We start from the raw sequence: 20,100 nt of genomic DNA, 5'->3' as shown, positions 1-20,100 counted from the left end.
TATTGAGTTGCACCCCCTTTTGCCCTCAGAACAGCCTCGATTCATTGTGGCATGGACTCTACAAGGTGTGCAGGCCCATGTTGACTCCAGTGCTTCCCATAGTTGTGTCAAGCTGACTGGATGTCCTTTGGTTGGTGGACCATTCTTGATACACATGGGAAACTGTGAGCGTGAAAAACCCAGCAGCGTTGCAGTTCTTGACACACTCAAACCCGTGCGCCTGGCACCTACTACCATACCCCGCTCAAAGGCTCTTAAATATTTTGTCTTGCTCATTCACCCTCTGAATGGCACACATACACAATCCATGTCTCAAGGCTTAAAAATACCTCTTTAACCTGTCTCCTCCCCTTCATCTAGACTGATGGATTTAACAAGTGACGTCAATAAAGGATCATACAGTAACTTTCACCTGGATTCACCTGGTCAGCCTATCATGGAAAGATCAGGTGCTCCTAATGGCTTGTACACTCAGTGTTGATATGATTTATTTGACAAAAAAAAAAGAAATAGGATAACACAAACAAGTTTAGAAGCGTATTTCCATTGTGGTAATTTTGTTAACAAAATACATCATCAATGAACAACAAAGTAAAGATGGAAAACTAATGGAGTTGAGGCAGTTTGGAAAAGTCCGTATGGTGTTAGCGGAGGGCGCAGATGGTACAGTACAGCCAGGGAGAAAGTCAGTCTGTCAGACAAGCCAGGAGCTCTTCATCAGGGCCCATCGCTTTGTCCAACGTTCCCAGTTCCTTCATAGTAACCTCTACCTCTAACCTTTACTCCATAGTAGCCTCTACTCCGTAGGTAGCTGATCCTCCATTGCCGACAGCGTAGCGCGCACCTGGGTGATGCTTTGGCTGCAGTAAAGCACCAGAAAATCAACCACACCTCAGCAGTGGTCAGGAACAGTCCCTCTTCCTCTTTGACATCGCAGTCTCCACCTTCCAACCGGCGGGTGAAACAAAAAAGATGGGGCTGCATTATTGAAATGGCAACATTAGCCATCCAACTAGCTAGCTAGCCAAGGCAAACAAACAGATTTAACATCAAAGTCCTGTAACAGGACATTGAAGACCATGTTTGAGACGTCCTGTAACAGGACATTGAAGACATTTATGTGATGAAAACAGAGATTGATTAAAAAAAAAAGTTCACATTTATATTTACTAAATGTACAGGAGCTCTCTGCCTAGGCGACCTCATGGGCACCATGGCCATTGTAGTTTGTACATCTCTTCTCTTCAGAGTGAACCCATTGTCTTGTACCTGTCCACGAGGACAATCACACCACAGTTCTCTAATACACTCCCTAAAATGACCTCTGTTGTTGCCCAAGGTCAGGCAGATCATCATGATAGCTTTACTGTTTATTAGACTGGGGGGTTTCCTGATGGTTAAACAACTCTCAATCCATCCAATAAGTGTCACCGGGAGTGAATTACAATGCAAAATATATCAACTTTACATTCATTTTTCATGTTTACATTTGTTACGTGGCTGTTTCTAAACCCTTGGCTTTGCAATAGATAAAAGCAACTAGACCAATGATGTCGTCTCTATTGTACACTACTTGTCACTGTACACTAGATAATATGACACCATGTGTACTTGTAGATGTGTACTAGATCATGTTACACGATGTATACTTGTAGACACACACTGGAGAACACTACATTCTATGGGCTTTTCTATGGACTGTAAAGCCTTTCCCGATGCTTCGCTAACAAGATAACATCTCTGCGTTTCAGTGGTCAGGTTCCCTCCGAGGCTGAAGCCAATTATTTAGGGGTGGCTAAAACACTGGATATGTATGGAGTCGACCTTCACCCTGTGTTCGTAAGTAGGAGCCGGACTCACTGACTGTGCAGAAGACTGAGATGCTTGTTAGAGTTGTATTCTGTGGTTTATCACAATCACCGTGCCTTGATCATGTTCCTTACTATTTCTCTCATGGCAGCCTTACCATTTGGTTCTGTTTACTGAGATGACTTTTTTTTCCTTTGACACATACTTTAGTATCCTTACTGTGTTATTTCTGGTTGGCACTTATTATGTAAATTGTGTTTGGTATAATACCTGTTATTGTGGTGTTTTGCAGGGAGAGAATCAGTCTGAATACTTCCTGGGGCTGACACCTATTGGAGTTGTTGTTTACAAAAACAAAGCACAGGTTGGGAAGTATTTCTGGTAGGTATTGATTTGTGGCAGTATTTCATGAGAATCATCCACTTTAAATTTGCTATCATAACCTTGAATACAATAGACACTAAAAAGAAAAAAGGTTCCTGGAGTATCCTTTAGGGGTTCTTCGAATTGAAACTGTGGGGAAACCCCTATAAGTTCTTCGACAAAGCCTTTTTGATGGATCCTCCAAAAACTTTTGGGGTAGATGTTTGAACTACCCCCCCCCCATATTATTATTAATAACACGCATAACAATAACACAATATTTTAAGTTGTCAGTGTTTGATTTTAGTGACAAAGCCCAAATAAAAAATGATATGACAAACTCCCAGCAGAGCCCCAAGTCCAATGGGTATGTATATCCTCTGGCTTGTTGATGTTCACCGTATCAATAGCCAGAATGATTTTGCAGTGCATGGTGATTGAACAGATTTCCTGTTATATTCATCAGTGGTGTGGGGAGGGTGAAGTCTGAATCCCCAAAATAGTAATTATACAGATGATTAACACAACAGTATAAATACCATGGTTTTTGTGGTAAATGGGAATGGGATTTTTTTTTAACTTTTGATAATGGTTTTCATATACATACCTTGTCCATAATGTAGAGGCCTATGGGATTTTCATTGAAGGGAGGAGGATGGTACATGTGATCTGCAAAAACATACCAACACCAATTGACATACCTTTGTATGCCTCTTCGTCTGTATACCTACAGACACAACCAATCCAGCTAGCCCTCAACATATTCTTATAGCCTAGATCATCTTATCTCTTTTGATTGATATCCCATTGAATTGTGTCCATTTTCTGTTTTCAGAAAGATGTGCACAAATATCAAAAGATAGATATTGTTTTAGGATGATACCATCTATTTAGATCATGTTAGGGACAAACCTTACCTTATTTTGAGGAGACCTGTAAAAAAATATATATTTAAGTGCCTGCACCTGTTGTCCTCTCAAATGCAAATCAAAATGTTTCAGTTGGGCAGTTTGGTTCCTGAAAGAACCCCCAGCAACTGAGGAGGTTCCTCGGATGAACCCCACCTCCTTCTTGGGAAGAACCTTTCGGTGGCAATTTTCAGTGCCAAGAAACCTACGGTTCTTCAAAGAACTTTGAGGATCTTAGAAGAACCCTTGTTAAAACCCCACATTTTTACAAGTGCACCTCATCTGTTTGTTTACATTTATCGTTTCAGGCCAAGGATAACTAAAGTGCATTTTAAGGAAACACAATTTGAGCTTCGAGTTGTTGGAAAAGATGTAAGTCACCAGTTATTGTCTTTCAGTAAGTTATGTGCTGTATGTCTACCTCTGCTTTGTTTGTGATTCCTCAAGTAATTTTGCCATGTTTCATGAACTCAATAATGTGAGATCACTCGCACTAGCTAACTCGTAATTACTGCATGAATCGAAAACAGTTTGTTTGAATATCACAGGTGTGGAAAGCCTCCTTGTAGAAATATTCCCCGTGTCAGACCTTATTATGAGGTATAAAACTGACAATGTTCCCAGGAATATCTGCAGTACTCCCATGTGAAACCATGAAAGATCCACGGTGTGTTTGATCTTGAGACATTTCGACATAAACGTTAGGAGGATGTAAGGAGAGGAATTAAAGAAACATGACAGTTCAGCCTCGAATCTCCCGTCGTCACGGATGTTCACTTCACGGGTGCAAATGAGAAAAGATAGGCACCTCAAAACAAATCCAGCTTCATGCTGAACTTTTGAATCTTTGGGGAATTTTCTAAGTACATTTTTGGGCGGGCTTTTGGGGAGGATAATGATCATTTTGATCATTTTCAAAGTGATGGAAAAACTGAAGTGGTGTGGCCTACCCCTTCAGATATCACTAAAGCAGAACCACTTTTCTCCTCTCTCTGTTGAGATAGTTAGACTCATTGAGACCTGTGAGTCTTTCTGAATGATATGGTTTACTTTATTCAACCTGAGAGAGTCTCATTAAGTCGTGAATAGAGAGGCCTTGGAGTAGAGAACCATGAGAACCCCATTATTGATAATATCAGAGCAGCTCAGAACGGAGCTTCATTTGAATATAGGAGACCTATGGGCTGAGACGAGCTGTAGGGGAGTCTAGAGAGTGCGAGTTGTCCTCTCGCTACAGTGATATCCATTTGCCTAATGACCCAACAGACATCCCGTCTAGGTTGAGAGATTACACACTACCTGTTCATTTACATAAACACTTAGATAAAACACATGTAATGGTACATTTGATACGAGTCCTTTCCACCACCACCACAATTGTTGTTTTCGGGATTAATGATGAAATGGCTCGTTATGATATACATCTTCTTGGTTCAGCTGATGAATGTGATTTGTATTATTTGTTTGTTGATTGTATAAGAGATGATGTTGTTGTTTATTTGCAGTGTACAGAGACGTCGTTCTTCTTCGAGGCACCCAATAAGACGGCCTGTAAACATCTGTGGAAGTGCTGCGTAGAACACCACACTTTCTTTAGGTAAAAAACTATAAAGGCGCGCACACACAGTCATGGGCAAATACTACAGTATACTGTACCAACACTATTGTAACTTTTCAGTTCGAACTTCTACCACCTTCCACAGGTAAAACCCCAAACTATTTATGCTTCAGTGGAAAAATGTTCCCTTTTATCTACAACACGATCACCCACACTAATTCCAACAAAAGCCCTTCTCTGTTATCCCCTCAGGTAGAAACAACACTATCACACACCTCTTAACATGACGATCCCAGAGCCCCTCAGTCCCTAATCAAAGTGAACAAGGCCTCTGTCTGGCAGCGCAGCTCAGTGCGGTCCCTTGTGCGTGTGCGCGCGCGTTGGCCTAATGAGAGCAGACTTACACGGACTGTGCCCTAAAGAGCGGGAGAGGCAGCAAGGCGCGTGAGGCTCTGGATTTACGCTGTTTAATCCGCGTGTGAACCCTGCAGTCTGCTGGGTCCCTGTGGCACAGACAGACCTGGAGCTGACAGGTAGACAAGAGGGGAGGGGGCTTGACAGGTAACCCCCCCCCCCCCAGGCGTATAGTCCTCTGGGGGAGAGTAGGGTGGAGGGGTTGGGAGGTTTGGATGAGAGAATGGGAGAGAATGTGTTATGCTGTGATGGGACTATGACATGAAGGTGGGAGAAGTGGGCATAAGCCATCGGATGAAAATAGGCAGGTATCTGCTGCAGTTTTAATGTGAGTGGATGTATTATACAAGCCCTTATAGACACCTGGAGAAAGAGTGAGGAAAAACAATGAGAAGGGGTAAAAACACAGGTTCATTTTAGCTTCTGGTTGGGTGTACTGACTACATCCACCTACCTTCAGTACTTTTTCTCCATCTAACCTTCCATCCAAGTGTTTTCCAACAGTGACTTGAGTTATCTGAAGTGTTACGGAGCCCTGTGAGCGAGGCCATAGTGGTCGTGGTGTATTAAAGTGGTGTTGGTTTTGAGAGAGGCCTTAGTGCAATGCTGTAGTGGTGATGGTTGTGTTAATAACACATGGCTGGGTGAGAGACTACAAGAGGCTTTTATAATGGCCTTTTGCTTTCCATCTATACGGTAATGGAGTAATGTACCACTAGTACCAGATACTCTCTCTGACTCAGAGTTTTGAATTTTAATGAAGCCCGAAAGCTCTTAGTGGTGTTTGAGCATCCATTATGTCATTAATGCAATGATCAGAACAAGAGGACTGTTTATTTTTATATATATATACAGCAATTGAGTTCGCTTCTCTTCCTTTAAATGTATAAAAAGTACAAAGTGAATTCAGGAATCAAACACGCCGGTCACCTTTGTGAAAGACGCCATTTTTTCATTTTCCTTTCAGCCTGAGCATTTAATCCTCTTTAACCTGGTTTAGTCACATTCTAAATTCATAAAGAGAAACAGAAAAATGTATTACCTGTGGAATAATGTACTGTAGAAATGTGCACACCATATGAGACTTTAGTGGAAGTACAGTACTTTTAAATTCGTCATCTAGGCCTGCTCTCCATTGCTGTTGAATGCTTTTTCTAGAATGCCAGAAAATGATTCCAACACACTTACAAGAAAACTATCCAAATTTGGTTCCCTGGGATCTAAACATCGGTACAGGTGAGAGAACATCTATTCTTTATTCCCTTCAAAATGTAGTTAGTTATGTATGAAAAGTATTGTAGAAACTGTATAGAATATAATGCATTTCTATCATCTGTAAGATGAAACTCCACACAAAGGTATGCATTATACACAGAAATATTACAGCATTTTTCTATCCCCATCATTTTGGTTGGCAAAGCGGGGTGTAGGTAAATCCTAGAGAACTTCTCCCAGCATGTATTCATTCTAGAATCCACAACCTCATGAATAATGGAGACTGTTTTAGTAGAGGAGCTAAAGAGGGATACAGTGTTCAACAGACAGAGAGACTGTTTGTGTGTGCGCGTGTGACACCACAGACAAGTGGAAGACCTGAATAATTCAGAGATCACACAACATCCATCTCTCCTTTGTCTTCATTCGGTTGTCTACTTCCTGTATCTACTCAGAGAAGACTGTCACTCTGTACACCAGCGATTGTTTTCTTCAACAGTTGCAGTTTTCTGCAATATTTATTACATGATCTACTACTAACCTCTGCTAGGTTTAAGGTCCCTTCAGTCACAACCTTGGCTTTGTTTCATATGTTCATGTTGCTCTTCAACACCTCGTTGTTGCATCAGACTGTGTATCACTGTAACAGTGTGCCTGACAAAAGGGTTTGACATATCAAAAGGCCAAGACCAGATCACCTCTGTCTCACATATGAACTTGACAGGCCAGGAACATCTTCCCCTAAAAGCATGAAAAGACAAGATGACTAAACAACTCTGTGTGTGTGTGTGTGTGTGTGTGTGTGTGTGTGTGTGTGTGTGTGTGTGTGTGTGTGTGTGTGTGTGTGTGTGTGTGTGTGTGTGTGTGTGTGTGTGTGTGTGTGTGTGTGTGTGTGTGTGTGTGTGTGTCTCTCTCTCTCTCTTTCCCTACAGTGGTAAGACAGCTATGCAGATGGGCAGGGATCCGTCTATCAGTCTGCCCCGGCCAGACCTGCAGGTGGTCAGGACCCGCAGCAAGACCTACCCCAAAAGACCACCACATTCCACAGGTCAGCTGGATATGCAGCATACCTTAAGCATACACAACATCTACAGACACACTACACAACACCTAACAAGCACAATGTCACTACGACAAGGGTTACGTATCAATGGTAACTAAATGGCACACATCATACATAGCCACAAAAACATTTCCCCACCTTTCACTTCTACTGACACAGAGGAGAAACGCTCAGGTTCCTAATGACAGTTCCTCTCATGTCGGATGCGTAGCAGCGTAGTTGAGTCTCGGTCCCAGTAAGTTTAGTATTCACTTCCTCCTCCTGTTCCCCCATCAGGAACAACAGTGCTTCAATAAGCTAATTATATTATATTCCCTTCAGCAGTTCACACAGACAGACGCACAGTATGTTGGCATAACGTGCTTGACTTAGCATGGTTGTTTTCACTGTGTGCAGTGGGAGAGTAATCTCTATGACACATTCAGTGGTTGAATTCTCTATAATTACCACCGCAGGGCTTAAAAATAGACAGAGTTGTGTATAATTCAGTAAATCTGAGCGCTTCGTAGGAAGGCTACCATGTCACACGTAGTTACGGACGGAGATTGTTTCAATGCTAGAACAATGGAAAGAGAGAGGCAAATTGGTTCAGTATTCAGTCTTACTGAACATCTCTTTTCCTTGTAGGACTGAACAATGGGAATCGGTCAAACACAAAGACGGAGAATTCGGAAAAAGAAGGAACGGCTAAGATTACAGCACTGTCGCCTGTGAAGAGGTATCAGACATGGGCAAGACATGTAGAAAATAGTGTACGAACGAGAGAGGCAGTAAGTTTGGACCAAATGGAGAAAGGGATATACAACGGAGATGGAAAGAGAAAAGAGAAGTCGAGGGGGGATTGAGAATGCTTTTCCAGTATAAAGTGACAGCTCTTCAGAAAAGTGCTTAGCCCAGACCAAATACTTTGTTTACCTGTTTGTTTCTCTTTAGCGCCAAAGTAACCAAGGCGGAGAATGGTGGTCCAGAGGAACAGCGAGGGAAGCCCAATGCACCATGGGATGAGAACGCCCCACAAAGGTACAGTACTGTCTGATTGGAGCCCCTGCTCTGTGATGGATCAGTCTAATATTTTTCAATTACACTATTGTCTTATAGACTAATCCTCCCTAATACTGTGTGTTACGTACATTATTTATATTTAATGGATCAAGCATGTATACACACACCACCTCCGGAGGAACAGAACATAGCCTTCAGTAGAGAAGGAGGCTTAACATAGTACACACTCCAACTGATTCATGAAATACACTACTGGAAGCAGTGTGTGAGAGCCCAGTGACGAGACACATTTTTCGTGTATATGTCTCCTTCAGTTCACAGTATAACCTGGTCCCAGATCGGTTCATGCCGTCTTGCCAAACGCTATAGTCATTGTCATGGGCCAAACAATGACCATAGGAGTTGGCAAGACGGCACAAACAGATCTGGGACCAGGCTATTATAATGACGTATTATCTAGGGCCATTTGCATTTCAATAAGCTGGTTTCAACATGATTGAATCTACATATTGATTTGTGCTCCCTTGGTACGGGCTGTGTGTTTGTTCCAGCGTGCGTGCTTGCGTAACTGTGTGTCGGAGGGGCCTTATCTGAAACTAATGAATGCAGACAAGGTGTGTGTGTGTGTGTGTGAAGCCTGGGGTCACTTAGCAGCAGCCAGTGTTGCAACCTGCTACCCTCGGCATTTAGCTTTATCCTCTGAGGCTATGTCGTCATCATCCTGGCATATCTGAGGCTAGGTGGACAAGAATGCTATTGTTGTTTGCATAGGTAGGATGTCTTCATTCACACTAAAGACTGTACTGTGTAGGTCGTTTTTTTTTGGCAACAAGTTAGTTTCATCATACAGCTCAATGTATGTTCAGTAGGATCGACAGCTAGCTGCCTTGTTTTTCTCCCCAGTGGACTGTACAACACGGCCAACGAGCGAACAAAGTCGCCTAAATTCCCCACGGCTCGTGGACGCACCCCGTCAGGAGGCAGCGAGAACGAGCCGTCGCAGAACAGACGCAGGTGTGTACTCCTCACCTTTGTCCTTTTCACCTGTCAGCCTATCTCACCTCTCCTCCCAATACCTTAGCTGACACTGGTATGAACTGTCCATAAATTTTCCAGGTGTACCCTGTGCTGGTAGAGGTGTGTCCCCTTCACCTAGGGCTAGATTCTATCAGTAAAATGTTCACAATGTTGTGTTGGCAGTGTTGGAAGTGAAACTGCGTTAGAGCTGTCAAATCCACAAGCGGCTCCTTCTGTAAGCCATTGGATGCAACGAAACCACCCGCATTTATAATCCGACAAATCCCATGCAGCCGCGTTTACAAGTTCATGCAGCCGCGTTTACAAGTCCATGCAGCCGCGTTTACAAGTTCAAACACTCGAATAGGCGGCGGTCTATTGTCTACACCTCGATTAGACTGATATGGGCTATAAATTAACATGAAGACATGCATTAGCCTACACTTTCTAGCACCACTTTAAACTTCTGACATGGTAGGGATAATAAGGAAGGGATTGGTTTGACACAAGAGCAGCCGCTCACCTATTTGTCAGCTCATACTTCAGTTGCACCTTCAAAACATCTGCTATGCAGATGGTCTGCCAACGCAGGTTGGTCCTTAAGCGCCTATTTACGCAAGTAACATAATTTTTTTTAAATCCCTTCAAAAATCTGTCAGTTTAAGCTAGCGATATATTTTTTGCATGGGCTGCGTCTCAATCCACCGTATCCGCCTATGGCGTCCTTCCGCATCTGCCTTTGGAAGCTACAGCGGTGTTTGTCAGACCTCGTGAAAGTCGGTCTTCTAACGAAAACTTTTCCTTCAAAACCTTATTCCTTATGTTCCTTTTTTTGTGTATTTTCATGTCATTTTTTGCCATTTCCGAATATGTTAATAAATGCGTATTTGTTTAATATTTTTTATTTTAATATTTTCTTATTTTGTTCATTTGGTTTTTATTATAAAAAAAAAAAAAAAAAAAATTTAAACTTTTTATTTTACCCCCAATTCCATGGTATCCACTTGGTAGTTACAGTCGTCTCATTGCTGCAACTCCCGTACGGACTTGTCCTTCAAACTCTCCATTTGCAGCAATTACAGCCTTGCAGACCTTTGGCATTCTAGTTGTCAATTTGTTGAGGTAATCTGAAGAGATTACACCCCATGCTTCCTGAAGCACCTCCCACAAGTTGGATTGGCTTGATGGGCTCTTCTTACGTACCATACGGTGGAGCTGCTCCCACAACTCAACAAGTTTGAGATCCGGTGACTATAATGGAGTGGCCAGCACAGACAGAATACCAGCTGACTGCTTCTTCCCTAAATAGTTCTTGCATAGTTTGGAGCTGTGCTTTGGGTCATTGTCCTGTTGTAGGAGGAAATTGGCTCCAATTAAGCGCCGTCCACAGGGTATGGCATGGCGTTGCAAAATGGAGTGATAGCCTTCCTTCATCAAGATCCCTTTTACCCTGTACAAATCTCCCACTTTACCACCACCAAAGCACCCCCAGACCATTACATTGCCTCCACCATGCTTGACAGATGCCGTCAAGCACTCCTCCAGCATCTTTTCATTTTTTCTGCATCTCAACGAATGTTCTTTGTGATCCGAACAACTCAAACTTAGATTCGTCTGTCCATAACACTTTTTTCCAATCTTCCTCTGTCTAGTGTCTGTGTTTTTTGCCCATCTTAATCTTTTATTTTTATTGGCCAGTCTAAGATATGGCTTTTTCTTTGCAACTCTGCCTAGAAGGCCAGCATCCCGGAGTCACCTCTTCACTGTTGACGTTGAGACTGATGTTTTGCCGGTACTATTTAATGAAGCTGCCAGTTGAGGACTTGTGAGGCATCTGTTTCTCAAACTAGACACTCTAATGTACTTGTCCTCTTGCTCAGTTGTGCACCGGGGCCTCCCACTCTTTCTATTCTGGTTAGAGCCAGTTTGCGCTGTTCTGTGAAGGGAGTAGTACACAGCGTTGTACGAGATCTTCAGTTTCTTGGCAATTTCTCGCATGGAATAGCCTTCATTTCTCAGAACAAGAATAGACTGTCGAGTTTCAGAAGAAAGTTCTTTGTTTCTGGCCATTTTGAGGCCTGTAATCAAACCTACAAATGCTGATGCTCCAGATACTCAACTAGTCTGAAGAAGGCCAGTTGTATTGCTTCTTTAATCAATACAACAGTGCAAAAGTCTTTTAAAATTATAAACTTGGATTAGCTAACACAGTGTGCCATTGGAACACAGGAGTGATGGTTGCTGATAATGGGCCTCTGAACGCCTATGTACATATTCCATTAAAAAATGATGCCGTTTCCAGCTACAATAGTTATTTACAACATTAACACTGTATTTCTGATCAATTTTGTTATTTTAATGGACAAATTTGTTTTGCTTTTCTTTCAAAAACAAGGACATTTCTAAGTGACCCCGAACTTTTGAACGGTAGTGTATATATTTTTATACCTAAAGGGGTCCTAAAATTTGAAATCAAATAGCTAAATGATCCATCATAAAACAATTCCATATGTTAGCTTAGTACTTTAGACTTTGAGGCCCTAGCCAATAACTTTTCACCTGTCAACCATAATAACTGACAGTTATATGGGCTATCCATAGCCTTATCAGGTGTGTCCAGGTAGGTGTGCCTGTTGCAGGTAGAAAGTGAACGTCCGGTAGTGACAGGAGGGGAGAATACATCCGCTGCTGTTGCTCCTTCAGTCATTTCCCTGTTGAAGAGTACATTCATAGACCTAGACAGATATTTCACCGGCTGTATAAATGTGAAGCATCCGTCTGGCGTTTCCACTCACTACCAAATATGGTAGTGAGAGGAAGCCCAGTGGCCGGCAGTGGGAGAAGATGGAATGAGATTGATTTTGGCCTACATTCTGCAAATTTTCTCATCGATGAAACATTTGATCTGAAAACAGTTTTCTGTTCTTAAAACTATAGGGTAAAGTTTGAAAAACTAAAAATTAAAAATTGTGTTGTTTAGAAGGAGTGCAAAGGCGAATTTAGGTATTGCACACGTGCAGTGCACAGAGTTGGCGTTCCCGAACCGAAACATGCAAATATTTGCTAGAACGCGCGCCAATAGGATCTCGCTAGCTTGTGCTTGGCTCTGCCCACTGTGACTCATTTGTTCCCATTGGAAACGACAGACTGTAGTCTGTCTTGGGTAAGTTATAAGAATCTTTGCTACATCTATGGGATAATGTTGCCTTCTAGTGGTGTCATGTGGAACTGTCCAATTGCATTACGCACAATATTGTGTGTATGTGTATAGCGTAACATTTTAACCTTGTAATAGCTGTTAAATTGTTCCTATACAAGCAGTTAATTACAGAAAAAGATTGTGAAGACATTGTCTAAATTGCCTTGTAAATGTGACAATAGTGTATTGAAGCTACTGAAAGGGCACAGTAGTATGTTTGTACTAGGCCATTGTAGTAATCAAATAAAATGTAATATGATGATTCATAAAGGTTAGTCTGGTCTGTCTGTTGTGCGGCAGAGATGCAGAGTTTCTGGGTAGAAACAGTGAATCAGATTGCCCCGAGGGTGCAATGGAGTCTATTTGAATGAAATAGATACTGGTGATTAGCATAAAGCGTGGTTGGATAGATGCTCTCTGAATGTTTATGATTGTTAAAACATTTTAAACTCATAAAACCTTCGTTTAACAGTGTTTGTAACATGACGGTGACATTAATATAACATTAAACATGACAGTGACACTTCTGTGATCTGGTCCCTCAGGAAAGGCCAGGCCAGTGATCCAACAGATCCCCAGCAGCAGAACAAACAGCAAAGGAGAAGGTATAGTTAACTTACAGAACTAAAGAGTAAATTCTTAAAATTCTCAACCTCTGTCCTGTTTTCAACTTAAAGGGTCAGATCTTTACATACACATCGACTTGATGAGTCAGACGAGTGGAAACCCAGTGACCAGCCGACATGGTCGTTGATGTGCTGTATTTGTATGTCCACCATCACAGTTGTACACAGATAACAGTTTACTCATTGTGTGGTTCTGTTTGTCAGTAGTTACATTAGTCCTGGAGTCATTTCTGTAAAAGTAAGCGTCAACCCTCTCACTCATCCCCTCTCCCACACACTTTTGTCCTCTCTCCCTGAAAGGTCATACACGAACAACATTCCATCTCATTCTCTTTCTCCCCGTAAACCTTTTAACCCCGTTTGATTCACCGCCTCCCACCTGCAGGTCACGTTCCCGTGGCAACACCAGTAGCGGCAGCGAGTCTGAGAACTCCACCCGGGATCATCGTAAAAAGAGGAACCGGTGAGTGATGTCACTGTGCTTCCTACAAGTAGACATGACATATGCAAAGCTCTATAGTAAACTACTACTACTTCACCCTCATGTGTTGTACATGGTGGAATTGCTCCCAAGACAACTATTTTCCTAAGCCAGTGTCTGTCGTGGACGTTGTAAATTGAAGAGATAAAGCATACTATCACGCTGCTATTGTCTGAACGATACCATATCTTATTGAACAGCTATATCATATTGTAGGCCCACAATGGCCCCCTAGCCGGGTCATACGACACACTACAGACCGTCTAGATATCTCAGCGCAGCAAAACGAACTAGGAAGAAAATGAAAGAGTATATCTCATGGAAACCTGTTGTGACAGTGAAAACGGTGATATATGTAATGTATCGCTTGGCGAGGTCCCTGGAGGGACGTGTTAGATGGATCATGTGTCGTAGTAGTTGCGAGTTGCAACCGTACTGTCGTCTCTGTGTTTGTCCGTGCGGATGGCATGAGGTTTTAGTGCATCTTCAGGTCTGTCGTGTAGATATGCTTGTTTTGTATTTTCCGTGTAACATGGTTCTCCTAGATAATAACTCATATAACTGGTATTGATTTTATTATCATTTATCCTCCAGGTCTCGTCAAGAGAATGAGATGGTGGACTCTGGTCCTCAGTGGGAAGCTGTGCTCCGCCGTCAGAAGGAGAGGTCTCAGAACGACCCAAGCCACCGCCGCTCACGACACCGCTCTCGATCGTAAGTTACGCAGACTACACCACACACGCTAACACTCACACACGTCAAGCACACACACCCACACACACACACACGGGGCAGCAGGGTATCCTAGTGGTTAGAGCGCTGGACTAGTAACCGAAAGGTTGCAAGATCGAATCCCCGAGCTGACAAGGTAAAAATCTGTCGTTCTGCCCCTGAACAAGGCAGTTAACCCACTGTTCCTAGGCCGTCATTGAAAATAAGAATTTGTTCTTAACGGACTTGCCTAGTTAAATAAACGTAAAATATATATATCTTTTTTAAAAGCACACACACACACAAACCCTCCTTCCCTCTCCTCCCTGCTCGAGAGACCCAACTCAGACCCGACCTGGGGAAATGATTTAAGCTCTTAGATACAACATTATTGGGTACCACCTCAATTCCAAGACACTATAATGTCCATTCATTTCAATACAACCTCCCTCTTATAAATAACCCTTCAACTACTAACCCTTGTAATTCTGTGACGTCTTCCAGGCGGAGTCCGGACGTGCAGGCTAAGGAACAACTGTGGAAACACATCCAGTAAGTCCCATGACTCCAGTTATGAGGTTCAACAGTGGTCTTTTAGAAATTGGCCTTTTCATCATGTGTCATGGAAAGTCAAATGTGTAACACTGTAATAATTTGACTAAGCATTCAGGAACTATTTATGAAGTGTATACTATTGAAAAATGTGGACTTGCACAGCCTTCAAAAGGTTGTTGACACAGCATTGTCTCTAGGGTTTATGGGAAGAGCGATAACAACATGTCCTGGTGGTCTTACCCCTATAGGAAGGAGCTGGTGGACCCGGCTCCAGACCTCACAGAGGATCAGCTGAAGGAGATCCCCTACAAGAAAGTGGAGTGAGTAACTGCTCTTCCCTTCCTCATTAGATTAGAGAGACAAGGATGCAAAAATGGTCTCAAGGACAATCGCAGATGGCTATGAATTGATCATGCGGAGTCAATACGTTGGGGGTAGGGTGTCTTGATCTGCACTTGGATAAGAAAATAAGAGATTCAAAGCTCGGCTCATGTGTGAATTACTGAATCGTTATTTCATAGTCGTCCACCCTGTAGAGATACATTGTGCTCCAGACAGACCACTATCTCACCGTCTCTGAAGTTGATGGATTCCGTATAGAGAGGCCTTATATCCCTAGGCTGAATAAGAGGTAGGCCTACTGTCCTACACATGAGATGAAGGGAATGATTTTATGTCCATCCCTTCCTTCCAGAACCCAAGGAGACCCAATAAAAATCCGGCACTCTCATTCTCCCCGGAGCTTCCGTCAGTACCGGCGCTCCCAGTGCTCCGAAGGGGAGAGATCCGTGCTCTCTGAGGTCAAGTGAGTCTAAACTGGTCTCAGGCCAGATCGTATGGTTTTTCACTGTGCAGAGTCTTACTAGAAATGTATCTCGGGTGGGATTCAATCCGAAGCGCGTTATAGAGAGCGGCCTATAATGCGCCTTTGAAAGGCAATTACCGACGTTCGCGGAGATCGCATTCACGGTAAACGCTGCAAATGACTGCCCAATTGGAAGTGACTTTAAAAACGTCTAGAGCGGGGCCTCCCGGGTGGCGCAGTGGTCTAGGGCACTGCATCGCAGTGCTAACTGCGCCACCAGAGTCTCTGGGTTCGCCCCCAGGCTCTGTCGCAGCCGGCCGCGACCGGGAGGTCCGTGGGGCGACGCACAATTGGGCTAGCGTCGTCCGGGATAGGGAGGGTTTGGCCGGTATGGATTTCCTTGTCTCATCGCGCTCCAGCGACTCCTGTGGCGGGCTGGGCGCAGTGGCGCTAGCCAAGGGGGCCAGGTGCACGGTGTTTCCTCCGACACATTGGTGTGGCTGGCTTCCGGGTTGGAGGCGCGCTGTGTTAAAGAAGCAGTGCGGCTTGGTTGGGTTGTGCCTCGGAGGACGCATGGCTTTCGACCTTCGTCTCTCCCGAGCCCGTACGGGAGTTGTAGCGATGAGACAAGATAGTAATTACTAGCGATTGGATACCACGAAAATTGGGGAGAAAAGGGGATAAAATTTAAAAAAAAACGTACAAAAAACGTCTAGAGCGCTGAAACGCGCCTCAAATTGAATCTCGGGCTCGACCCTAGTTTATTTATTGTGCCGACACTTGATGCTGAAGTTTCTTTCCTGTATTGTCCAGCACCTTTTAGACACGGTAGTGGGAGTGACGGTACGCTTTATAAATAATATGTACTGTATCATATGATTCAAGTTTGATCCTGTTTCATGTCTTCCAAGATCTAACACATCCCTACCCACTCCACAGCGCCCGGACAGATCTTGTGCCTCCATTACCTGTGACACGAACAGCAGACATCCCAGGTTCCAGCTCCACCCCCTCTCAGGTCAGTCCGACTCCTTTTGCTGTGGTCGGTGCCACACGTGTACTACCTCTGACAAAGGCTGCGAGGCAGGAATTTTAGAAATGAATAAAAAATTCTACTTTGCAAGTGCACAGTGGAGCGCTTTCTTTCCTTTGATTGACAGCGCTACATGTCTAAAGTACAATACTAGATTTTATTACCAGATCCTCCAGTCAGTTGATTCATCTCCCAGCACTCATATCGGTGTGTTTGTTGTGCGTTTTCCAGAAGAAGCACGGATCCAGAGACACCCTGCTCTCAGAGATCATAGAGCATGATGTGAAGAGCAGCGCTAAGGTGGTGAAGACTGTCCACTCTCCCCGGACCAAGGTTGAGACGTGACCTGGCCAAAACACAACCCCCCACCGCAGAAACCATGCCACAATCTCCCACTAACACAAAACGTCAAGACCACCCTGATTTCTTGAAAGAAAAAAAAGAACTTGTGAAATACAATGGAGGGAGCTGTATATAGTACAATGGCTGTACAGTGCGCCAGTGACAAGCCCCACCTTGAAATACTCCTGTGTGTGTATGTACAGTAACGTTATGTGTTAGATAATGCATGGACAAAAATGTCACTGGTCTATGTGCCAGTATGCTCTGCTGTCTTTTGGACCACACCACACTGGAAACCCTGTACCGTATCTTCACATCATTTATACAAGTAAGCCAGATCTCAGATCTTGAGTAAGCCAGATCTCAGATCTGTTTGATCTGTTTGTGCTGGATAGCCAACTCCACAACTACCCTAGGCTATACAGCACAAACAAATCTGAGATCTGGCTAGTCCTGAGTGGGGGAAAATATACTGTATCTACAGTTAGTCTGTCTAGAGCAAGTCATGCAACTACTCTCTTTGTCACTTGTTCATGCATGTAACAACAACAGTTGCTAATTAAGCGGCGAAACCTTTTCAGTTATTTTAAACTCGGATAAGTGTTTTATAATAAAACACATTTTCAGTTATTTTAACACTGATAAGAGTTCTACAATAAAACAGAATGTCAGATTTTTTGGGGTTTGTTAGCACATTGATTTCAGTCCAATGCTCACATGAAGGCTGAGGATGAGACTATGAATTGCGTAGCGAACACTGCACGGTGAGGTCTGACTGCGATCAAATCATGTTTTCCTATGCATTTGCCTCCGATTTGGTTTGTGTTATTATAATACAACACAGTATTAAAACAGTGTTTCACTCATACATGTCGAGCTCCATATGGACACTGAGGGTGCGTCTGAAATGGCACCCTATTCCATATATAGTGCACTACTTTTGACCAGACCCTTATGGGCCCTGGTAAAACAATGATTTACTATAGGGGATAGGGTGCCATTTCAGATGCAGACTGGGTTATTATATTGTCAAGTCAGGTGTGTTTACTGTAAGTGTTCTCTACTGTAGGAACCTTTGCTGCTGGATCCCATTTTGTTTTGTTCATGAGTACTGAATAACTTTTTTATTCTCTGCTGTTTTAAGGTAAAAAAAAAAAAAAAAAAGTAACTTAGAACTGTGTAGCTACACTGTACAGTTGTTAAACTGGAATTTCAGTCCTTTTCAATAAATACATTCAATATGTCTCAAACATCATTTTATGTTTCCTGCTATAGTCAAATGCTCTGGAGGGTTGGTCCATGAGCTTCAATCTACCTTTTCTACTTGGGCCACCACTGGCTCTGGTTTGGTTTGATTTTGTATTGTTTCTATGGTTAACCTGTCACCACCAGAGGGAGCTATATGACCAGGATTTTCTCTGTAATGGTTGACTGTCGTAAAACTACTTGAAGACTGTAAAACTGAGACCAAGATGATCATGTGTAACATGATAAAGCATTGATAATGGATTGCATCTGTATCTCCTTTTCCCTTCTACGCTTTTCAGAAGGTCACTTAGTGTGACCTGATAGACTTTTCTTGACCTGACTGCCATGTCTTTGTTCACCTATCCCAATAGTGTGCCATTTGGATCTTTAATCTTTATATTTTTTTAAGCGCATACTTGCAAACTTCGTCATAGTATTGCTGAGTCATTACTTCCTAACCTGGTTCTCTGTGGTGATAGCGTCTGGGATGACTCACTCTGCCTGGCTGGAATGACTCACTGCATGGCTGGAATGACAAGATAGAAAGGCAGAGGTGAAGAAGTAGTTTAGCAGCTGCTACAGCAGGGGTAGGTAGCTAGATTCAGTAGTTTAGCAGCTGCTACAGCAGGGGTAGGTAGCTAGATTCAGTAGTTTAGCAGCTGCTACAGCAGGGGTAGGTAGCTAGATTCAGTAGTTTAGCAGCTGCTACAGCAGGGGTAGGCAGCTAGATTCTGTAGTTTAGCAGCTGCTACAGCAGGGGTAGGCAGCTAGATTCTGTAGTTTAGCAGCTGCTACAGCAGGGGTAGGCAGCTAGATTCTGTAGTTTAGCAGCTGCTACAGCAGGGGTAGGCAGCTAGATTCTGTAGTTTAGCAGCTGCTACAGCAGGGGAAGGTAGCTAGATTCTGTAGTTTAGCAGCTGCTACAGCAGGGGTAGGTAGCTAGATTCAGTAGTTTAGCAGCTGCTACAGCAGGGGTAGGCAGCTAGATTCAGTAGTTTAGCAGCTGCTACAGCAGGGGTAGGCAGCTAGATTATGTAGTTTAGCAGCTGCTACAGCAGGGGTAGGCAGCTAGATTCAGCCATGCATTCCTGGGGATTTTACAATCTCTTTTTAACCTAAAAACTCAAATCCCCCCCAATTATTATTTTAAAAAATGTACTCTCAACTTCTGGGGGGAGGGGCAAAAAAATCTGGCTTGCCTATTGCCGACCCCTGTGCTACAGTATATTCCTGCGGGAACGCCTTCTACCACACTACTAATGTTGGATGTAGAAGCAGTCCCTAATCTAATCTACGTCCTTGAATACATTTCTGCCAAAAACCACGTATTAAACTTTTTAGTGAGTCAATAGTTTGAAAACAGGCTTGTCTATGAAAAAGAGAAATGGAGAAGTGAAAGTGATCACTACTTAAAAAGGTGTTATTGTGATGGCCGAATTAATCCTTAAGAGTCTCTTGACGCACCCATGCAAGTAACAAACTCCCCATCAAAAGCCATCAGTTAGATATCTTGAATGGGCTGCGTCTCAATCCACCACATCCGCCTACAGTGTATATGGGCCATTCGTATCTGCGGTGGAAGGGGGCCAAGCTACAGCGGTGTTTGTCAGACCATGAGACAATTGGTCTTCTCATGAAAACCTCAGTAGTGTCCCAACGGTTTGGCCTACAAAACAAATATGACCCCAATGTGGAAAGGGACTAGCCTGAAGGTACAAATTAATGGAAGTTGAGGGAAGTATGCACCCCCT

General features: G+C 43.3%; 1 protein-coding gene across 1 annotated transcript in view; it reads left to right on the top strand.

Annotated features, from left to right (window-relative positions):
• Positions 1 to 18,356, top strand: part of LOC129818802 (band 4.1-like protein 4) — an 85,131-nt gene extending 66,775 nt beyond the window's left edge. The window contains exons 8-24 of the mRNA XM_055875048.1: positions 1,752 to 1,839; positions 2,102 to 2,190; positions 3,389 to 3,452; positions 4,586 to 4,677; positions 6,211 to 6,288; positions 7,200 to 7,315; positions 7,958 to 8,048; positions 8,264 to 8,350; positions 9,236 to 9,346; positions 13,094 to 13,153; positions 13,560 to 13,637; positions 14,250 to 14,369; positions 14,871 to 14,918; positions 15,170 to 15,241; positions 15,616 to 15,726; positions 16,666 to 16,744; positions 16,991 to 18,356. Coding sequence (XP_055731023.1) covers positions 1,752 to 1,839; positions 2,102 to 2,190; positions 3,389 to 3,452; positions 4,586 to 4,677; positions 6,211 to 6,288; positions 7,200 to 7,315; positions 7,958 to 8,048; positions 8,264 to 8,350; positions 9,236 to 9,346; positions 13,094 to 13,153; positions 13,560 to 13,637; positions 14,250 to 14,369; positions 14,871 to 14,918; positions 15,170 to 15,241; positions 15,616 to 15,726; positions 16,666 to 16,744; positions 16,991 to 17,104 — 1,498 coding nt within the window. The 3' untranslated portion in view covers positions 17,105 to 18,356. The remainder of the gene's footprint in view (positions 1 to 1,751; positions 1,840 to 2,101; positions 2,191 to 3,388; positions 3,453 to 4,585; positions 4,678 to 6,210; positions 6,289 to 7,199; positions 7,316 to 7,957; positions 8,049 to 8,263; positions 8,351 to 9,235; positions 9,347 to 13,093; positions 13,154 to 13,559; positions 13,638 to 14,249; positions 14,370 to 14,870; positions 14,919 to 15,169; positions 15,242 to 15,615; positions 15,727 to 16,665; positions 16,745 to 16,990) is intronic.
• The last annotated feature ends 1,744 nt before the right edge of the window (positions 18,357 to 20,100 follow it).

Source organism: Salvelinus fontinalis, chromosome 21 (genome assembly GCF_029448725.1).
Source record: "Salvelinus fontinalis isolate EN_2023a chromosome 21, ASM2944872v1, whole genome shotgun sequence".
NCBI lineage: Eukaryota > Metazoa > Chordata > Actinopteri > Salmoniformes > Salmonidae > Salvelinus > Salvelinus fontinalis.
Note: the sequence above shows the minus strand (reverse complement) of the source record. Positions and strands in the feature narration are given on the sequence as shown.